Consider the following 21,415-nt stretch of genomic DNA (forward strand, 5'->3'; position numbering starts at 1 on the left):
AATTTTAGATACTGATACCAGATTTTCAAACAGTTGGCAAGTTTTATATTATTTCCTCCAGGACCTGCCAACTCAGATCTCCAAGCAAAGAGTTCCTTTTCTTTTAGGAGTATCTGAAATTTTTTTAAAAACAGCCCCACTAACTTTACTGTTTTCTTAATAGAAAGGGAAGGTTTTACATAGAGAAATTTGAGTTAATTTTACATCCCCAGTATAATAAATTCCATTTAAACTCTGCAAACAAAAGAAAGCTCCCTTGGAAAAGTATGGTCAAAGGAAAAATCCTCTGTTTCACTAACAACTAATACATTTTATCAGCCTTTATCTCTGAAAAATAATGTTCATATTCACTACAAGTTCTTTAAAAACATCTTTGGATAAATGCTGACATGTTTCTGAAAACATCCAAGAAGATACAACACAAATACCCAATTCTTGACATCAGGCCTGTAGAAGATGATGTTTTTAGTTGAGAAGTTTTATGTTTAAAAATTTTAAAGTAGTTATTTATCCCAAGTTTATAAGATACTTTGATTTTTTTTCTTTTTTGCTTGAATGAATCCTGACAGTCCACACTGGTCAACATGGAGGCAATTACTGTTCCCATTCTACAGATGAGCAACCGAGGCTCAAAGTACTGCCCTAGTCAAGTACCAGTTCTAGGATGCTCTCCCCTCTTCTGTGGAGACAAAAATCACACCTACATTGGGATACAAGTATTTATTTTGTACGCATATGGGTTTTAAAAACCCTTAACGCTGGTAAGGGCTTAAAAATACTTACCTATATTGAATTACTGATGTGAGAGTTCTTGACTACTAAACCATGCAGACATTAGCAATTTTATTTAGAGTCATCACCTTTGATTTTGTTCTGTACATTTTTTGCTGACAGTTTTCATAGTACTAATTTGCAAACTCCACTGGGGACTAAAATACCCCATTGAAAATGTTAAACATTTCAGATAACTGTGAAAATAGTTTATTTTTATTCTTTGCCAGAAGGAAATATGCCTTTTGTGTGTGCATATGTTTTTTTAAGTGCTTTGTTAATACTTTTTGAAAGAAAAGGATACTTAACTATCCCAAAACTTCAATCTGAAATGTCTTACATTAAGAATTTCTTGAATGTTGTGTATATATTTTAAAAAGCACTTTGTGAGATAGTTTGTACATTTATTTCCTAATTTATACATGATTTTTGGTGTTAATATATTTAATGATTAATAACAGAATGTTTAACGTGTTGCTCATTTTTATGTTATTACTTATTCGTGGGGGAAAAGTGATGCCAGCAGTTCTTTTTCATTACCTGTATGGTATCTTCTCTATAACGTTTGCAAAGGCTTAGGCTAAACTGTGTGATGTGGTGACGGTGCTCTGCTTTCTTAGGACTGCTTCTACAGGAGGCCGGTAAAGATGCCGAGGAAGGTGGAAGTCCATGCGCATCCTTCCCCCGTGTCCCTGACACCAGGCGGGTCATCAGTCTGGAAGACGATGACCTCGGTGAGGAGTGCCGACAGATTGCTCCTGGGACTGTAGAGCTCCGCGCCCGCAGGGCTTGCTGTGGAACCAGTGTTAAGTTTGCACTGCAGCCACGGCCGAGTACACGGTGCTCGGCGACACGGGCCCTGGGACCTCTGGACTGCCTTAACGCGTCCACGTAGTTGGAGCCTGAGCCTCTGATTTTGTCAGTTTTTGTAATAAATAGATTTGAGCTTGGGCATCCATTCAGAATCGTACAGAGGAAGACCCCTTATCATTTAAAATCTTTAGCCATTCATTTCTCTTTACTGAGCGGGTCAGATGCGTCTTATTTGGGAGCACAGTACATTTCTTGCAAGACATCCGATCAGTTCAATTTTTTCAGTCGGCATTTGGCGTGTAAATTGTTCATGATTTGGTGTAATCTATCAATAAACTGATTCTGCAGAAGTCAGCCTAGAAGTGAGTGCTGGGTTCTCGGACGCGGCTGACGGGCGAGGTGGCAGGTCTGAGTCCTGTCTCCGCGGGGGGGCGGGGGGGCGGGGGGGACGGCCCGACCCCGACCGGGCCGGAGCGGCAGCGGGGACCCCGGCCGCGGCGCAGACCCCGGGCGCAGCCGCGCTCGACTGCGCCTTCTGCACATGCGCGCCGGGGCCGGGGTCAGGAGGGGTGGGGCGGGCCGACCCCGGAAGTAGTCCTCTGCGGTCCAGGCCCGGAAGTGGAGTGCCCGACTGCGAGGGTGAGTGCTGGCGTGGGGGCGCGGGGGTCGTTGCGGGAAGCAGGGCGCAGCCGCGGCGGTCAGAGTACCTGCCGCCGGGCTCTGGCCGCGCCGCGGGCTTGCTGGCTCGGCGCCTCCGGCTCTTGGGCCTGACTCCCGGTCCGGGGCGGGCGCGCGCAGAGCCTCCGGCGCTCCCGGCGCTCTGCTGCGGGCACGCGTGTGAGCGCCCACGTGAGGCGTCGAGAAACCTCTCTGGCCCGACGTCCTAAGTTAAGACGTTTCCTTCTGGCTGTTTCTTTGTAACTGTTAGTAGTACATAGTTGCACAAAACAGCGGAAATACGTGCATTTTAATAAACATCTCATTAAACAGGAAAGTTTGGTGTGGATATACCCTCGAGAGAGATTGCTTCCCTCTTAGCTGTCTTCCCCAAGGTGGAATTTGCGGAGGAACGCAGGGTTGTCAGCACTACCATTCCTGTTTGTTTTCGAGGCTGTGGACACTGAGGAATCTTGTTCACACGGATGCGGGGTGGGAATTACGGCATTTTACTTGGCCACATCATTAGTGTATGTCTTTTTGGAAAGGAGAGGACCCTTCTTAGGAGAATGGAGAACTCAATTCTTTTAAATGCAGGTTTGCTCTCTGGCCCCTCTGCTTTAGCAAAGAGAACATATAAAAAGTTCAGAAGCAGAAAATTGATTTCTTTAGAATTATCCTTGCCTTGGTTGCCCCTAAAGGTCATTGTCTCTTACCTCCGTTTGAATATTCCTGCTACGACAGGGGCAGCAATGCGTCAGAGAGGCCAGAGGATACTGTGTGACTTTGGGCAGGTGGCTCTCAGAGACTCAGCCTCCGGTTTTAAACTGAACGTAAAGAATGTCAGGTCAGAAATCAGATGGCACCTTCACATTCGGGTATTTCAAGGAGAATTTTTTTTTTTTTTAATTATTATTTTTTATTGAAGGGTAGTTGACGCACAGTATTACATTACATTAGTTTCAAGTGTACAACACAGTGGTAGAACATTTATATACATAATTCTAGGTTCCAGCTATCACCCTACCAAGCTGTTACAATATCTTGACTATATTCCTTATGCTATACATTACATCCCGGTTACTTATTTATTTTACCATTGGAAGTCTGTCCTTTTTTTTTTTTTTTTTTTTGTGAGGGCATCTCTCATATTTATTGATCAAATGGTTGCTAACGACAACAAAATTCTGTATAGGGGAGTCAATGCTCAATGCACAATCATTAATCCACCCCAAGCCCAATTTTCGTCAGTCTCCAATCTTCTGAGGCATAACAAACAAGTTCTTACATGTAGAACAAATTCTTACATAATGAATAAGTTTCATAGTGAACAGTACAAGGGCAGTCATCACAGAAACTTTCGGTTTTGCTCATGCATTATGAACTCTAAACAGTCAGTTCAAATATGAATACTCATTTGGTTTTTATACTTGATTTATATGTGGATACCACATTTCTCTCTTTATTGTTATTATTTTTAATAAAATGCTGAAGTGGTAGGCAGATACAAGATAAAGGTAGAAAACATAGTTTAGTGTTGTAAGAGAGCAAATGTAGATGATCAGGTGTGTGCCTGTAGACTATGTGTTAATCCAAGCCAGACCAGGGCAACAAAACATCCACGTATGCAGAAGATTTCTCTCAAGGAGAATTTTTAAAGGGACTGCTTAAGAAAGAGCATGTGGGAGGACGACAGTGCTGCAGCTGCACCCTAGAGCTGGTCAGTGACGTGGCCTCTGCCCCTGGTGCCAAAGAAACAGGACAGGGGCAGGAACCAGAACCGGAGGAGAGCAGGGTAGACAGGGCTTCCTTGACCAAAGTGTGGTGTTCAGTCCAGGGGTCTGAGGGGAGCAGGGAAGTCAGTGTCCTGTGCTCCAGTCTCTGGCAGAGGGCAGGGCAGCCAGAAGGTAGGCATACAGGGCAGGCTCTTGAAATAGAGCTTGATGGAAGGTGGGTCTGGAGAAGCGAACATAGATGCCCAGCGGGCAATATTACCCCTCATGGGGTTGTTGTAAGGGAGAAGTTTAAATTTCTGGTGAAGGTTTAGAAGAGGTTCCTGGCAAGTAGTAACTTCTGTGGGCCAGTAGAACTGAGCTTCACACATTGTAGAACGGTAGTGCCAGCTGTGGTGGAGGCTTGCCGTGTGTTAAGGGCCTTCCCAGCACTTTTCAGGCCCACCCTGGGATCATGACGTCCACCAGCTCCACATCACCGTTGTCTTTCCCTTTGTAGTTGTTGAGTGGGGCTCAGGAAACATGCTCCTAGGAGGAATTTAGGTTCACTTTTCAGGATTCCCACTGGGCAGTATAGACCAGTGCTGTCCAGTAGAACTTTCTGTAATGGTGGAAATATTCTGATCTGAGCTGTCCAAGATGCTACCCAGTGGCCGCACATGGCTGTGGGCACTCGAAATGTTGCTTGTGGGACCAAGGGACTGCATTTTTATATTTTTTAAATTTTTAATTAATTTAGACTTATTGGCTCATGTGGCTAGTGGCTCCCTCATTGGGCAGTGCAGGTATAGCAGAAGGAAAATCAAGAGCAGACAGAAATGTGAAACCAAGTTGAATTTGTTCACTAGCAAGGGACAGCCACATCATTCAGGCATGTGTCCGGCTTGTTCTTCCAAACCAAAGGGCAAAATGGTGTCACACTGCAGCCCTGCCCCTCATCTGATGGCACTGTGACCTCGAGAGTGGTGCTTCCCCTCAGGTGCTTCTTCTGTAAAGTGGGAATAATAAAAGTACTTCGCAGAGTCGTTATGAGGGCGTGAGCTGGGGCGTGAGCTGGCCCCCGGCAGACCCTGAGAACAGCACCAGGCAGTAAGAGGCGGAGACCGAAGTTCATTGTCACGTGCTTGGAGGTATTTGTTGTGTTCGGCGCTGCTGTAAACGAGCTTGTCTTCATTTTCCAGTTGTTTGCTGCTAGTAGTAAGAATACAGTATGTATTAACCTTGTAACCTATAACCTCACTCAATCCATTATTAATCCATACCATCTTTTCATAGATTTCCTGAGATTTTTCTATGGAAACAACCGTATCTTCCCGCAGTGTTACCTCTCCATTTCTTTTCCAGTTCTTTGCTGCAGTGTCTGGAAGGCTGTACCACGTGCTGGAAGTGTGCACCGCCTTTTGCTCCCTGTTGGGGGTAACAGTTAGGTCATCTCCTGTCAGTGTGTCAGCAGTCGCCTTTTGTAGATTCCCTCTGTCAGGCTGGGGATGTGCCCTTCCGTTTCTGGTTTGCTGGGACCTTGTATTTTCCTACGGATGAATAGGCGCTGACTTGGTCAGGCATGTGATGGGTGGTGTGAGGTGGGCGAGTGCCCACCAGCCCTCCTGCTGGGTGAGGTGCAGGCCCAGTTCTATCGCTGGACTCAGTGGGACACTCTTGTTCAGGATTCTTTGCATCTAAATTCATGAGGGTCAGGTTTGGTGCTGGGGTTTCACTGGCCTCATAAAATGAATAAGGGAGTTGCTCCACATCACTAATTATTAGGAAAATGCAAATTAAAACCACAATGAGATATCACCTCACACCAGTCAGGATGGCCAACATGGAAAAGACCAGGAAGGGAGGGATAAGGGTGGGGGAAAAAGAAAGGGGGCATTACAAATAGCATGTATAATGTGGAGGGGGGGGCATGGGGAGGGCTGTGCAACACAGAGAAGACAAGTAGTGATTCTACAGCATCTTACTACGCTGTAATGGGGTGTGGGGGGTGGACTTGGTGAAGGGGGGAGCCTAGAAAACATAATGTTCTTCATGTAATTGTAGATTAATGATAACAAAATAAAAATAAAGAAAGAAAGAAAAAAGAAAAGACCAGGAACAACAAATGCTGGCGAGGATGCAGAGAAAAGGGAACCCTCCTACACTGCTGGTGGGAATATAAGCTAGTTCAACCATTGCGGAAAGCAGTCTGGAGGTTCCTCAAAAAACTAAATATAGAAATACCATTTGACCCAGGAATCCCACTCCTTGGAATTTACCCAAAGAATACAACTTCTCAGATTCAAAAAGACATATGCACCCCTATGTTTATCGCAGCACTATTTACAATAGCCAAGATATGGAAGCAACCTAAGTGTCCATCAGCAGATGAATGGATAAATAAGAGGTGGTACATATACACAATGGAATACTATTCGGCCATAAGAAAGAAACAAATCCTACCATTTGCAACAACGTGGATGGAGCTAGAGGGTATTATGCTCAGTGAAGTAAGTCAGGCAGAAAAAAGGCAAATACCAAATGACTTCCCTCATTTGTGGAGTATATATAACAACGAAGCAAAACTGAAGGAACAAAACAGCAGCAGACTCACAGACTCCAAGAAGGGACTAGTGGTTACCAAAGGGGAGAGGTGGGGGAGGGCAGGTGGGGAGGGAGGGAGAAGGGGATTGTGGGGTATCATGATTGGTGCACATGGTGTGGGGGGGTCACGGGGAAGACAGTGTAGCTCAGAGGAGACAAGTAGGGACTCTGACATCTTGCTACACTGATGGATAGTGACTGCAATGGGGTATGGGGGGGGACTCGATGATAAGGGTGAATGTAATAACCACATTGTTTTTCTTGTGAAAACTTCATAAAAGTGTATATCAATGATACCTTAATAAAAAAGAAAAAGAAAAATGCAAAAACAAAAAGAAATTAGCCCTCCATTGTAATAGGAAGGAAAAGGGAGATGCATGCAGAAATAAGTAGGTAAGAATGAGTCGTAGTAAAAAAAAAAGTGAATAGGGTAATGATCTCACTTCTGTCTTCTGAGAAAGTTTGTGAAAGACCGCTCTTACCTCTTCAGAGAATGTTTCATACTCTACCAGTAGAACAGTTTGAGTCTGGAGTCTTCTCTTTGGGAATGTTCTTTTATAACTAATTCAGTTTCTTCAGTGGGTAAAGGACTATTTAGGTTTTCTGTTCCTTCAGTAAGTTACATTTTTCAAGAAATGTATCTATTTCACATAAGTTGTTGAATCTGTGGGCAAAAAGTTGTTCCTCGTGTTCTCATTGCCTTTTGATGTGTGCAGGATTGGTACTGGGGACCCGGCTTGAGTTCCTGACCTTGGTGATCCGGGTCCTCTTCCAGGGAGTCTGGCTGGAGTGGAGGGCGGTCAGCTCTGCTTGTCAGGGAGCCAGTTCTCCAGCTGTGCTTGCTTTCTGTGGTTTGTCGGTTCTCCATGTCATTTATTTCTGCTCTTCATTCCTCTCTTCCCCTTACTTTGCTCTTTTCTTTCTAATTTGGAGCCTTAGGTCATTGATTTTAGGTCTTCCTTCTTTACTACTATAAGCATGTAGAGCTATGAGATTCCCTCGAAACACTGCTTAGCTCCATCCCATACATTTTTGTATATTGTCTACCATTCAGCTCAAAATATTCCTTGATTCCTCTTTTAATTTCTTCTTTACCTGTTGGATTATGTAGAAGAGTGTTTAATTTCCAGGAAGTTGGGTTTTTCCTAGGTGAAACTGATTTCTGCCCTTTTAAACTCATCGAGACTTCATTCATGACCCAGATTGTCCCACAGACACCTGAACGTAATGTGTATTCTGCAGCTGTCAGATATACTGTTCTGTCAGTTGGATCAGTATTGTTGGTAGTATTGTTCAGATTTTCTACATCTTTACTGTTTTTGACTATTTTTTTTTCAGTGACTTTTTATCACTTCCTAAAAGAGTTAACTGCCGCCCCTCCCCCATCCCCCCCATCACTATGGAATGGTCTGTTTCCCTTTATTCTTCAAATTTTGCCTTGTGTGTTTCGAAGCTCTTACTAGGCCCAGCACACCGGTTGTTGGGGCTTCCTGCTGAATTATTCCTTTTGTCTGTATCAAATACACCTGTCTTCATCTTAGTAATACTCTTCTTCAGGAAGTTGGTTTTATCTGGATTACATGTACTATTAGGGTCAGATACACCATTTTGTTTGTTTCCTGGTTTTTGTTCTGCACTCTCTGCACCATTACCCCTTTCCTTTTGAATTGTTGGGGTGCTTTTCAGCCCTCTAGATCACCTGTTTGTTGACTTTGGGGCTCCGTCTCGTGTTATGCTCTAGTGGTTGCTGTAGAGGCGACAGTACATGTTGCTAACCTTTCCTAGTCGGCTTAGGGTCCAGGTCACGCTCTTGGCAGCAGTCTGGAAACCTTGCAGCTCTCTGGGTCCCTTCAGCGCCCGCCCGACCTCATTCCTTCAGGTGCCCAGGAAACCCAATGGGCAGAGTTACAAGTAAGTCGTTTCTCTGCAGTCACACACGTTACAAACCCTTAAAGGATGATGGTCTTGTATTTACCGTTTCTGTTGCTGTCCTCCACTCCTAAAGGTCAGGGCTCCCTCTGGTTCTGTTCTCCTCCACCCTGAAGACTTTGCTGAGTGTTCCTCGTAGCGCAGGCGGGGCCAAGAGCCCCCCAGCTCCCCGCCGTCCCACGTGCTCGCTGCCCCGCCCCTCCTGAAGCTCACCGGAGTGTGCAGCCCTGCGCCGCAGCATCTTTCTTTCACGACTTAAGACATATTCCAAGACTGAGCCTGGATTGGGTCCTGGAAGAGAAAAATGGCTTGGGGAAAAGCTGGTGAAATCTGAATACCATCTGGAGTTTACTTAATAATAATGTCCCAATGTTGGTTTCTTCATACTGACAACTGTACTGGTCATGTGAGATGCTATTATTAGGGGACACTGGATAGGAGGCATATGGGAATATCCTTCACATTTTTGTAAATCTGAAGTCATTCCAAAATAAAGGTTTATTTAAGAACATACATCTACAGAAAGATAGCAAGAGCAGGGTGTGGCCATGGAGGGGCAGCCAGCCAGCGGGGGCGGTGGGGCACCAGTGTGGAGGGGGCGGCTGCTCCGTCCCCGTGCAGGCGGAGCGGTAGGCAGGGAGCGTGCTGAGGGCCACAGAGCCCAGGACCCCACCGTCAGCGCGGAGTCCCACGGTGAGGGCAGCCGGAGCGAGCCGTGCCCTGTGGCTCTGCTGTCAGGCGGCGGGTGGGGAGGTGCGGGCGGGCCGCGGAGTGAATGTTGTACATGTGGATGTGTGCGCCCCCATTTGTTCCGCAGCTCTGTCCGCTGAGCGCCGGTGAGCAGCCGCACCCAGCCCTGAGCTCGCCCACATCCCCACTGCAGGGAGCTAGGGCTTCCTGAGAAAGGCTGGTTTCACGGCCAGGGAGAGAGTACAGGGTGAGCCATTCTGTGCCGGCAAGCAGGGGGGTACGCAGAGACGGATGGGCACGTGTCAGGCGGGCCCGGGAGCCAATCTGCTGGGCGTCCACTGGCCCAACGAGACAATTTGAGCATCTCAAGGGTAGTAACAGAGTAGCTTGTTGATAGGTTAGGGAACCGTGAGCCCACAGAAGTGAGTACATGGACAGTTTCTGAGGGAAGGGTGTGCAATTTCAGGGTACCTCCTGAGGTCTTCTCACCACACTGGGGAAGGCACCCTGACTATGGGGGAGCCGGGCAGGGACCCCAGGCTGGACTCAGAGTGCACGTCACTAAGGGACCAACGAGACCCAGGCCTTGTGGGCAGCGGCGAGCGAGGCCTCGGGACTTGGGTGAAGTTCCTGCTTAGACGTGCGCTGCAGCTCAACTCGTACAAGGACAGTAGCAGGACTGGCGTGAGGACGCTCTGCGAACCAGCTCTGGTGTCAGGGAGAGGCCCGGGAGACGGGGTCGCGGCGGGGGTACTGAGCTGGATGCCGTTGGGATGGGCAGCCAGACTCCAGGGGGCCTGGGCACAGCTGTGACCCCTGGTGCTGCCCAGGATGCATGTCCACAGGGCTCATGGGGAGGGGTGGGGTGGGCAGGGAGATGGGGGCTCTTTATACTGCACTCCAGCTTGGCCATAACTTTGTTTCCAAATGAAAAGCAAAACTCCTGTTGCCTTGCGAAGGAAGAATTCTCGCGAAGAAACTGTCCCCTTTCAGGAGAAGCAAGGGGTGCGGAGCAGGAGGCACAGAGAGGGACCCTCCAGGACAAGGCGACTTCCGCTTCATCGCCTGCTGTGTCTGCTCATGGTGGCTTTTAAACAGTACGTGCACATTTATATCCCTTTCTGTGTACATATTTCGTACTTAAAAGTGGGAGGAAAGCCTCTCAGGTTTCTTTTATGTGATGCACAAGTGAAGTGTCCACAGCAGGGGCATCTGGGAGCAGGCGGGGGTCAGTGCCCACGGCAAAGGGAGGAGGGCCGGGTCCCAGGCCGCGTCGCCTCCATCCTTGGCACCTGCAGGCACGTCGCTGTCCCAGCCACCTAAGCATGAGGCCGGGTGAGCGGCTGCTGGCTGGTGGTGGAAGGCTGCCCGTGTGCACAGGGGAGGGAGCTGTCCCGGGCACCTGGGGGCGGGGGCAGCGCTGCACTCCGCTGGGGCCTCCCTGTTTGGGTCTGGATGTTTTTAAACTGACTCCTTCACAGCATTTGAGTAAATGGGTGTTTTTGTTTTTAAGACATTTTTATTTGATGCTCAGGCTTCTTTTCCAACATTTCCACTTAGGAGATGCTGATATTGTGAAGGGAGTTTGTCCAGGGTTGCAGGATATGGAGTGACTTACGACGTCCTTTGTGCACAGATCTTGCCCCTGAGTAGCATATAAGCTGATGGGGCAGGTGACCCTTCCTGACCTGGGGTTGAATATGGACAGGGAGAAAGAAGGTTGTGTGCCTTGGTTCATTTATTTGCCCAAGAACACAAACCTAGACTGTGAGCCAGGCACTCTGCCTTAGTTTCGGGTGATGTTGAGGTTTAAACCAGGCCTCTGATGTCGCCCACCTGACTTTTGTCAGGGAGCCATGATGCCCTCCAGGCTTTTCTCAGCGGGCGGGCGGACTGCATTGGAGGGCGTGCGGCACTGGACTCTGCCTGCAGGCCTGGCCTCCGGGCCCAGCCAGCTCCTCCCGCAGCGGGCAGCTCCCAGGCCGCTCTCCATGGGCTGCGCAGGCCGCGCCAAGAACCCCGAGCCCCCCAGGAAGAGACTGCTCTCCGAGAAGAAACTGGTGAGACTCCTGAACCCGCGGCTCCCCTCGGCCGTCCTGACTGTGGTACCAAAGGGACACGTGTGGCACCATGGGAGTGAGGATGCAGGCCCGTGCTGCGGGCCGTGCATCCTGCCGGGGCTCCCTCCGCTTCTGTGGGGGGACTGCCGAGTGCCGGGCTGTCACCAGCCTGCGTGTCTGGCATCGGGTGATGTGCTGAGCATGCACGAGTCTCTCTTAATCCTCAACGTTGTGGGAGGAGGGCTGACAGACCTTTAGTTTTGTAATTCTGTAAGCCTGTAAGTTTGTTTTTTTGTTTACCAAAACCTCCTATTTAAAACGTGAATGATCTTTAAATTCAAGAAAAATAGTGTTTATGGCCCACTTCCTTCCCCCCTAAGCACAGGGGGGCAGGTCCCAGGTAAGCATCACGAGGGCAGATGGTATTTCCCGTGGAACACACCTTGGCAGCCGGTGTGCACTCAGACACCCCCGCTTTCCCTGGGGCCGTGTCTCCCCAGGGGTGGGGTTGGGGCCTGTCTCCCCTGCCAGGCCATGCTCACCCATCAGGCTGGTCTGACTGTGTCGGCTCACAGCAGAATTAAACGCTGAGGTTTTCAAATAGTAATTCATGGTTTCTCCATGTGGTGGTGCCTAAGAACCTTAAAATATTTGTGTATATTTCTTTAAAAAATATTTCTTAAAAAAATCTGGGAATGGAGTAGTGGATGGACATGCAGTGCCCTGGGTCCTGGTGGGGCTGCGCAGGGCACCGCGTCTGTGGACAGGCGAGCTCCTCGGGTACGGGTGGCGTCTCCACACTGCACCCTGGCACGTCCGAGCCAAACTTCTGGTAGTATGAGGTGGTGTTGATTAAACATTAAGTTGGTTAGTTAGTTCCAATTCTTTAACTACAGTTTGTCTCCCTCAGGGGCCTGGAAAAAAACACTCTCTGTTAAGGGGTTCTCTTCCCATTGCCACGTTTAGAAAATAAGCCCTCTTCAGGGAGGCTGCAGAAAATGTCCTTTCTTAAGAGTTGGCGGCCCGACCGCCACCAAGTACTCTTCTCGCTTTATTACTGCATCTTAAGGAAGGGGAGCTTTTCATCAGTAAAAACCTTGATTTCCATAATGTGTGTCTATTTGAAAAGAGCTGGAAAGACCCTTTAGTCCAGGAACATTTGCTAAGCCATCCCTGTTTTCTTTAGGGTGGAGATGGGAGCTGTCACTGGTGTGTGTCCCACACTGACCACCTCTGACACCCGCACTGTTGGTGTACAGCCTGCAGATAGTGTGACATGAGGGAACGTTCTTAGGTTTGTGTTTTAGGAGAGATGAGCAATATTAACATCCCTAGCTTCTCATTCCAAGGCCCGTCCCAGGTAGAAAAGGTGCACCGCAGGGCTGCATGGCCCCAGAGGGCATTGCAGGTACTGACCCGGGCCCCTGTGCTCTCTGCAGAAGAGGCATTTTGTGGACCATCGCCGAGTGCTTGTCCAAGCGGGACGCGGGGGCAACGGGGTGAGCTGCTTCCACAGTGAGCCCCGCAAGGAGTTTGGAGGCCCCGATGGTGGTGACGGAGGCAACGGCGGCCACGTCCTCCTGCAAGGCACGTGTCCTTGGGGGGCTCAGGGGGTTGGCCTGGCCCCAAGTCTCTGGGGTGGGAGTTTCCACCTTGTTATCCTTACAGGTATTTGAATCCAAAAATTGATGTGTGGATGTCATTTTCGTTAAATTATGTACATGTTCACTTTCACAGCAAGCGCCCAAACCAGTCAGTCCCTGTCTGGGAATCTCACATTCTGGCTCATGTCACACGCACATCAGAGGTGAACCCAGGTCACTGTCCCAGTAGGTGCTGGGACGATGCTGGTCACCTTCCGCACGTGCTGGGCACGCAGCTCAGTAAACTGGTGAACGTCACAGTCACACCACCGGGAAGTAAAGCTGGTGGCATTATGGGTAATTGTGAGCTCTTCAGAAGTCATCGTATTTTTTGAAGGAAAATGAGAATCTGGCTTTCTAAATAATCACATTGCTCGCTTAATCACATTTGCCATGGCTTCGTGGCTTGCTTCCACATGCCCTCCTGACACTCTCAAATTGATCAGAAGGAAGTTAACAATGGGCAGCGATTGTTTTCAGCGCGAGGAAGATGACGGTCTTGCCCTCCCTTTCAGCTGACCAGCAAGTCAAGTCACTGTCCTCCGTCCTGTCCCGGTATCAGGGCTTTGATGGGGAAGACGGCGGCAGGAAAAACTGCTTCGGGCGAAGTGGCTCTCCCCTCTACATCCGGGTAAGCCGAGGGCCACGTGGCCCCCAGGCCCGGGCTGCCAAGCCCCCCACTCTGCTTCTTGGTGGCGTCCACAGGGCACCCAGCGCAGAGCACGCAGCGCCTTCTATGAGGCTCAGCCGGGACTGGGCCTCTGTGCTGATTTTATACTGTGCATGCCTGAGCCATTCAATTATTTTATTTATTTATTTATTTATATTTATATTTAATTATATTTAAAAAGAGGTGATCCAAGGGTCTTCCCTTCCTCTCCCCGCCCTGCCCCCGTCTCTGAGAGCGCCTCTGTCCTTACCCCTGGGGGGACTCCCCTGTGAGTGGACCATTTGCTCTTCTCTCAGATTGTCTCAGCGTTTTCCAGGTGCTCTGGGTCACCCCAATGTTGTAGAAACTGTTTGAAAGAGCCACTCCCACGGGGTGCAGGTGCATAACCAGCCCCAAGCCCCACGAGGGACCTTGTCCTGGCACTTTGCGGCCCTGGGGGTCCTTGGGCTGCCCTCCTTGTGGTTTCCCTTCAGACCTGCACACACGTCACTATCTTTCAGGTCCCCGTGGGCACTTTGGTGAAGGAGGGGAGTGAAGTTGTGGCCGACCTGTCGCACCCAGGAGAGGAGTATGTCGCCGCTGTGGGCGGGGCCGGGGGCAAGGGCAACCGCTTTTTCCTGGCCAACAACAGCCGTGCCCCCGTGACTTGCACACCCGGCCAGCCTGGCCAGGAGCGGGTCCTCTTCCTGGAGCTCAAGACAGTGGCCCACGCAGGGCTGGTGGGTGTCACCTGAGGCTTCATGGGGGGCGGGGGCACTGTTCATACACCGGGCTGCGGGAGGTCTGTGGTCCCTGAGAGGGCACGTGCCTGGCCTAGCTGAGCACAGCAGCTCGGCAGCTCACCTTGTCCTGTTGCTGTGAACCTATCAGGGTCCTGTGCTCTTGGTCCTCAAGCTCCGGTCTCGGGCAGTTCCAGGCACCGAGGGGACAGACCACTTCCACCTTTCTTCCAGGTCGGGCACCCCAATGCAGGGAAGTCCTCTCTGCTCCGGGCCATTTCCAATGCGAAACCCGCTGTGGCTTCCTACCCGTTCACCACCTTAAACCCCCACGTCGGGATCGTTCATTACGAGGACCACAAGCAAATAGCAGGTAGAACTGCAGGAGTATCTCAAGAGGTCAGGTGCAACGGATGTCACTGAGAACCGTGATATGTCCCTCACGTGCAGGTGCCGTTCACGGTGTGGCACCGTTCTTCCCAGTGTAAACCCTTGTAGTCCTCCATCAAAATCAGGGCTTAGGTCTGCTCCCCACCTCATCCCCAGGCATCTGTTAGCCACAGCTCAGGAATTTGCATTTCACCTTCAGACCTGAGGAGGTTAAGTCCTCGCCACCTCTGTTCCCATCTGTGGGGAACTCGGCAGCATCAGTCATGTAGACAAGGTGTGATTTAAAAAGCTTCCCCTGTGCCATTTTGAGAGGAGAAAACTTTTTCCCAGAAGATAATGTACCCATTAAAAATAGTAAGCCTGCTGGTAATGTCATTTGTGTGGCACTTTATATTTGCACAGTACTCTGTAACAATTTCTATAGGTAATCAAATTATTAGTAGATTACAGGAAGCCATCTTCCCCTTTTTTGAATCATTTCTGAAGCCAGAAAGAGTGCCGTGTGTTACATACTCCTTATTAGATGATCTGACATCATGGCTGTAAGCCATTTATTTCAAAGCCCTTTGCAAAACTGGAAACTGACGTGCCTCGGGGGCAGAGGCCTGGTGGCCTGAGGCAGGGAATTGAAGGACCTCTGTTTCCAGGTGTTCCTTGAAAGGAAAGTCTTGGGGCGCGGGGAGCCAGGCCACAGAGGCAGCCCGGGTGTCCCCTTGCAGACTGTCTGCTCTGTGTCCGCAGTGGCCGACATCCCGGGCCTTATCCGGGGCGCACACCAGAACAGGGGCCTGGGGGCGTCCTTTCTCAGGCACATCGAGCGCTGCTGTGTCCTCCTGTTCGTGGTGGACCTCTCGGCACCAGAGCCCTGGACTCAGGTCGACGACCTGAAGTTCGAGCTGGAGCAGTACTCAGCAGGCCTGGCTGAGCGGCCCCACGCCGTCGTCGCCAATAAGGTCGATCTCCCTCGCGCCAGAGCCAATCTGCCACGGCTGCAGGCTCGCCTGGGCGGGAAGGCCATTGCCCTGTCTGCAGTCACCGGGGAGAACCTGGAGGCGCTGCTGTGGCGCCTGAAGGAGCTCCATGATCTGCATGCGGCCGCCGAGCCCCAGATGCTGCGCTGGTAGCTTGGCCGCCACCAGCTCTGCACAGAGACCAGAGGGCCGCTCCCAGAGCCGCGAGTCAGGCTTCTGCATTCAGCCCATGTGGGGCGCATCCTCGCCGGTCACCTGGTAGCTGACCCTCTGCCCCAACAGCCTGCTCCCAGCACTTCCATGTGTGCAACAGGCTGGCTTGTGACCGTGAGCACCCCTCGTCAGCGGCCACACTGCAGACTGGCATCCAGTGCCACTGGGCATTGAGGACACTCACCTGTACATGCAGCTGCCAGAGGCCGACCTTTGACCTCCAGGGACATGCTCACCCTTAAAGAGGGGCATTCTGCAGGGCTCTGCCCCACTGCCCCAGGCAATGCTGCTCAAGGCCATTGTGGGGCAGAGGGTGCCACCTCCCACTGTGCCCAGACTGCCTGCACCCCCAGGCCACAGCACTGACTGCCAGCATGCACGCCGGTTATTAGCTGAGGCAGAGACTTCTGTTTTCCCCAAATAAAGTCTTTTGCTTCTGACTTGTCCCTGAGGGCCCTTAATGGGATAAAGTGGAGGGGACAAAGGCCATCGGGAAACCATGGACGTCCTCCGCCTGCCGTGTGCCTCTGCGCGGGGGCTGGGCCCCGCTGCGCTCTGAGCCAGTGGCTGAGCCTTTGAGAGCCGCTTCGCTCTGATCTGACGACATCAGAGCTGCTGTAGAACAAGAGCCCTTTACCCGAAGCTGTATTTTAATGTCTTATAATTTCAGGCCTCGTGTTCTAGAAACCAGAGATGGGTTTTGCATCTGTTTGCTCTCTCTCAGGCCACCACAAAGGATTCCGTAAGCAAAGCCAGGTCTGAGTAGCCTTAATTACCCATGGCCTTTCATCTCCGTCGCTGTGGCCCTGCCATACAGCACTCTGTGGAGGGGGCACACTCGATGCCTCCCTGTGTCTGGCCCCGTCACGGAGCACCTGGGGGGTGGCGGAGAGCCCTGGAGGGCAGGCTGCGTCTGCTCGGCCCTGTGCCAGCAGCCTCCTCGGACCCCACCCAGAGAAGACTTGCGATGAATACTGTGGAATGAGAAGGTGCGGTGGCTGGTAGCGCAGGGATTCAGGTCTCTTAGCTTGAAAACGCTTCCAAGAGGCTCTCCTTGCACTGCCTCCCTTCAGTCCCAGCAGCACACCAGGCCACCGCCTCTAGCCGTCTCCTTCAGCGGTTGTCCACTCTGAGAATCACTCGGCTGCGCTTCACTCTCAGGCCAGGGCACCACCCATTGGCATCTCACCGTGGACAGGGAGCCCGCTTTCTGGAGCTCCGGGAGGCCTGGGGCCTGTATGTCGGGCTGATGGGGCGGCACTGTGGGCAGGCCACACCGCTGGTGTCCAGCCCCCGGCTCTTCCTGGAACTGATGTCCACCATGGTTACTTGCCTTGTTCTCTCTCTACCTCTGGATGTCTGTTTCTGGCCCTCCCTACGGGTCCCGCCGTCTCCCAGACTCCCCAGCGGGCCGGCTTCCTGCGGTGGAGATGGCCTCTCCCACGGTCTCCTGTCCCACGTGGCCGGCTGCCGGAGCCTGCAGGGACGGTACAGCAGGGGCTGCCTCCCTCGTCTCCCCTCTCGCTTCACGCTCCCCTGCGCGTGGTGTCACCCTTCGATGGCTCTCTCTGAGTAGCTGTCTCAGGCTGTCGCCTGGCCGCTCACGGGCCTAAGCTTCAGGGTGCAAGCTTCCCCAGTTTCCAGCCCTAAGACTGGCACCCCAGTTTCTGAGCTCTGGTGTGCGCTTGCCCGAGGAATACCCCTCCAGGCTTCCGTGGGCTCTAAGGGTGCAGCCCGGTCCCCGCCTGGCCCTGCCCTGTGCCTCCAGGAAAAGCTGTCTGCCCTCCCCTCTTCCCAGGTTCCTCCCTCCTTCCTGCTCTCCTGTCATCGTAGTGGGGCTGGCTTCAGGTAGGAGCCAGGGGGCCTCACCTGTGCACAGGTGTGGTAAAGGCCTAGTAAAGCTGTGGCAGGCTGACGCACTCATCCAAAGTGGAATCCTAGCCCGGGAGCACGTGTAACTAAACACAAACACAAGCAGGCAGCCCAATCATGAGCCGCAGAGGCCACAGCTCCGTGGTGCCCGCCTGCAGCCGGTGCCGCCTGCCCCACTTCAGCTCGGGCCCACGTGTAACCTGGGGAAGGATCTGCCCGGCTTCCGCCAAGGCCCCCGGGCCTTGCGGCTTCCCTCTGCCCTCCTGGTCCCTGCCGGGACCCGGCATGTGACTAAGCCCAGGCGGTCCTGCTGGCCGTGGTGGGCCCTGCTGAGATGAAGACAAGCCATCCGTAACGGCCGCCTGCGGAATCTGAGCCGCTGGTTGCTTCAAGCCAGAGGCGTGGAGCGGCCTGTGGGCTGTAGTTCACATCGTTGGCTTAGGTGCAGGAGGAGCCTCAGGGTGGGGCTCTCCCACCAGCGCTTTGTGACGCTGGACCCCCCGATGGCCTGGTCGGGTCTGGCCCCCCATGACCCCCAGCTCAGCCATCCCAGGACTGATGGCCTGGGGCTCCTTGTCGGGCAGCCCAGTGGAGGATCCCGAAGGCACCCCCTGAGGCCCTGCAGCCCTGGCGCCAAGTGCCACCCCACCTGGAGACGAGCTTTGCCTTCAGAGGCCCAGCACCACCCCAGGGACAGGCCAGTGACCCCAGGAGGAGCAGGGTGTTTGTTCTGTATTAAGTTTTATCAAATCTCTGTTAGTCTGTTCAGGTCGCCATATCAAAGTTCCACAAACGGGGGGCTTAAAACAACAGAACTGTATTCTTCCCCAACTCTAGAGACCTGAAGTCTAAAATCAGCGTACAGACCGGGCCATGTTCCCTCCGAGGCCCGAGGGGAGGGCCCTTCCTGCCTCTGCCAGCTCCTGGTGGTCCCCCGAGATCCTGGGCTTGTAGCTGCACCCCTGCAGGGGCCGGCCCTGCCTCTGTGGTCGAAGGGCTTCCTTTCTGTATGTCCCCTCGCCTTGCAAGGACACAAGTCATTGGATTCACAGCCACCTTTAATCCAGGATGACCTCACTGAGGACTTTAATCCCATCTGCAAAGACCCTATTTCCAAATAAGGTTATATGCTGAGGTTCTGGGGACATGGGCTTTCAGGAGATGCTGTGCAAACTAGTGTGGCACCCTATTTTATGTCTGATGCATACACTTATAATGTGCCCAGGCCCGTTCATCCTCCCCACACGGCAGCTCACATGGCATGGTGCCTGGGTCACATACCCTCTTTCCACCCCTTCTGGGCTGCCCTCCCTTGGAGCAAAACCCAGTCCCCACCTGGCCCAGCCTGCCCCTTCCTTTGCTCCAGCTGCCGCTTGGCCATACAGAGGACATTCCTGACACCCAGCTTTGTGCTGCTGATCCCTGGGACCCAAATACTCTTCCCCAGATGCCCTGGGAAATGCCCTCCAACGGGGAGGCCTCCCTGATGCCCCCACCCCTAATCAAAGCCAGCTGCACCGACGCAGGCCCGCCCCAGGCCTTGCCAGCCCTGTCAGCTCACGAGACTGCTGGACAATGTGCACCACCTCCGCCCCCACAGAGCTCCTGAGGACAGGCACTTCACGGGTGCGGGGTGTCCCAGGAGGTGGGAGGACATACGTGTGGGGTGGATCTGCTTGTATAAGTGCGGACACATATGCTGAGGTGCATGCCAGCGTGTTTGCTGACGGAGAGGAAAGCCAAGACCGCCAGTGGGGAGGAGAGCGCTACTCGGGCCGCATGCGGGGCCTCCGGCAGATGGCGCTGGGACAGCAGTGCAGAGATGGAGGCGGATCCATGGTGGCCAGGGCGGCACAAGGGGCTGTGATGGAGCCGCCCTGTGTCGCGTGAGTGGGCCCGTGTGATAAGATCTCACAGAATTCGTGTTTGATGGAAAATGACCTTCAGTTTGGGAGGGTGGAGGTCTCTGGGGACCGTGGCGGGGGCGGCTGCTCGGCTGGTTGTGCTCGTGCTTCGGGCTGCATGTTTACAATAGGTAGAAGGCTAGATTTTATGTACATAAAATTAATCAGCCAAACTCACACACACTCATACACACATACACACACAATTACACAGTCACACATTGGCGTGCAGGCCAGACGGAAACCTGAGTGAGGCCAGTGGATGCACGTCTCGATGTCCTGGGGAGATCCCGGTTCCATGGGGCAGTCCCGGTGGGCGAGGCTCTCGGGGTCTTGGTGTGTCACTTCTCACCACTGCCTGTGAGTCTACAGCACCTCGAAAGGAAAAGAAAACCAGAAATGACGCTGGCGAGACGGAGGGGTCAGGCCTACACTGGCCCCTCTGTGTCCCCGTAACTGACACTTGATGAATGTTTGTTGAAAGAATGCACACATGAAGTTAAATGAGCACATAATAAATCCATCTGCTTGCTGCCAACAGGCCTCGGTGTCAGGCCTCTGCAGGGGCCTGCCCCTCCTGGAATGTGCAGATGCCCGTCGGCGCCACGAGGGTCAAGGAGCCCACATGGGATACCCAGAGCGCTCCAGGCACTGTCCTTTACCAACACTGCTCATGTGCTCATTCTTGCCAGGCCTGGCTGGTGGTTGGTGTGACCCAATGGGCCTCTTCTGAAAAGGGCCATGCTGAGAAAGGCCGAAGGGGGCAGAGGGACCTTCAGGTCACCTGGTCCATCACACACAAGTGCCACACAGTCTGGAGGAGTTGTGGTGACCTTACCACCTGTACCTAGTGTCCCCATGCCCCCCACAGGCCTCCGAACGGATGGGGCTGAGCCAGGGCTGCCTGGGGAGTGCCCAGGATGGGGCATCTAGGTAATCTTCTGCCTTGTAATCATTTGGTTTCAGAGAAAAAGCCTTTCTTTGTAAAAAAAAAAAAATCAGTGGGCGCCAGCAGGTCCATATTTTCCCCAGAACCAGGAAGTCCTCCCGATTTTTGCCTCGGTCACTGTTCCCAGACGCTCAGCTCTGGAGGGGGAGGGGGCATCACCCCCCAGCCCCATGCCCTCCTCTGTGCGGTTGGGACAGTAAGGCCCAGCAGAGCAGTGCCACTGGTGTCCTGGCCTGCCCAGCACTAGTACCTTCTTGTCCTTCATGAAGAGCTGGATGGCTCCTTAGAGCCGAGCGCCCACCCCGACAGCATCCCTGTCTGTGAGACGGACAGGGAAGGTCTCCAGGTACATTGATTCAAATTTCAGATTCACAACAAAGGGCACAGTACAGGGACCTGCCTATGCGGAAACTTTGTTGCCACCTGAAATCCAGATTGCACAGGACTCCTGGGTTTTATCTGACAGCCCCAAGTCAGGCGTAAGGCAGGGGGGAGGAGGAGGGGACAAAAGCCGGATGGAGGCCACCACCATCACTGATGCCCCGCCTGCAGGGGGGCCCTTGGGGCAGCAGAGGGGTGGCCTTGGGCCCAGGGCAGGTGCCCTCTCCTGGGTGTCCTGAGGGTGGCACTCACCTGCCCAAGACTCCCCACCTCACTCCCTAACTGCTGGCCTTCACACTGACCACCCTGGCCATGCCAAGTTCAGCCATGGGGCCAGGAAGGCCCCCTCCCACACCTCTGCCTGCCATGTCCCTCAGGGAGGTCCCTTGCAGCCCAAGGGACAGGCCCTTGCTAACAAAGGCCAACGGAGGCCCCAAGTGGGGAAGGGATAGTCAGAAACGCCCAAT

The 21,415-nt window shown here is 52.6% G+C and overlaps 1 protein-coding gene across 3 annotated transcripts; it reads left to right on the plus strand.

Annotated features, from left to right (window-relative positions):
- The first annotated feature begins 2,177 nt into the window (after positions 1-2,177).
- On the plus strand, positions 2,178-16,282 carry MTG2 (mitochondrial ribosome associated GTPase 2). Of its 3 annotated transcripts, none has more exons than XM_057503136.1 (8): positions 2,178-2,223; positions 10,136-10,273; positions 11,109-11,236; positions 12,676-12,735; positions 13,395-13,510; positions 14,050-14,268; positions 14,503-14,641; positions 15,400-16,282. In XM_057503136.1, exons 2-8 carry the CDS (start codon positions 10,257-10,259, stop codon positions 15,780-15,782), a joined length of 1,062 nt encoding a protein of 353 aa, XP_057359119.1. In that variant the 5' UTR covers positions 2,178-2,223; positions 10,136-10,256; the 3' UTR covers positions 15,783-16,282. The 3 variants fall into 3 exon arrangements, with proteins under 3 accessions (XP_057359119.1, XP_057359118.1, XP_036757712.2); XM_057503135.1 differs by having other exon boundaries at positions 2,193-2,223; positions 10,170-10,273; positions 11,027-11,236; positions 12,676-12,823; XM_036901817.2 differs by lacking the exon at positions 2,178-2,223 and having other exon boundaries at positions 10,081-10,273.
- The last annotated feature ends 5,133 nt before the right edge of the window (positions 16,283-21,415 follow it).

This window comes from Manis pentadactyla, chromosome 5, assembly GCF_030020395.1.
Source record: "Manis pentadactyla isolate mManPen7 chromosome 5, mManPen7.hap1, whole genome shotgun sequence".
NCBI classification, from domain to species: Eukaryota; Metazoa; Chordata; class Mammalia; order Pholidota; family Manidae; genus Manis; species Manis pentadactyla.

Excerpts from the sequence above, each read along its gene's own strand:
- MTG2 (XM_036901817.2), top strand. The coding sequence starts at position 10,104 with ATGAAAAGCAAAACTCCTGTTGCCTTGCGAAGGAAGAATTCTCGCGAA. Across the intron at positions 11,237-12,675 it reads TGCTCTCCGAGAAGAAACTG|AAGAGGCATTTTGTGGACCA; the intron begins GTGAGACTCCTG and ends TGCTCTCTGCAG. Across the intron at positions 14,269-14,502 it reads CAGTGGCCCACGCAGGGCTG|GTCGGGCACCCCAATGCAGG; the intron begins GTGGGTGTCACC and ends CCTTTCTTCCAG.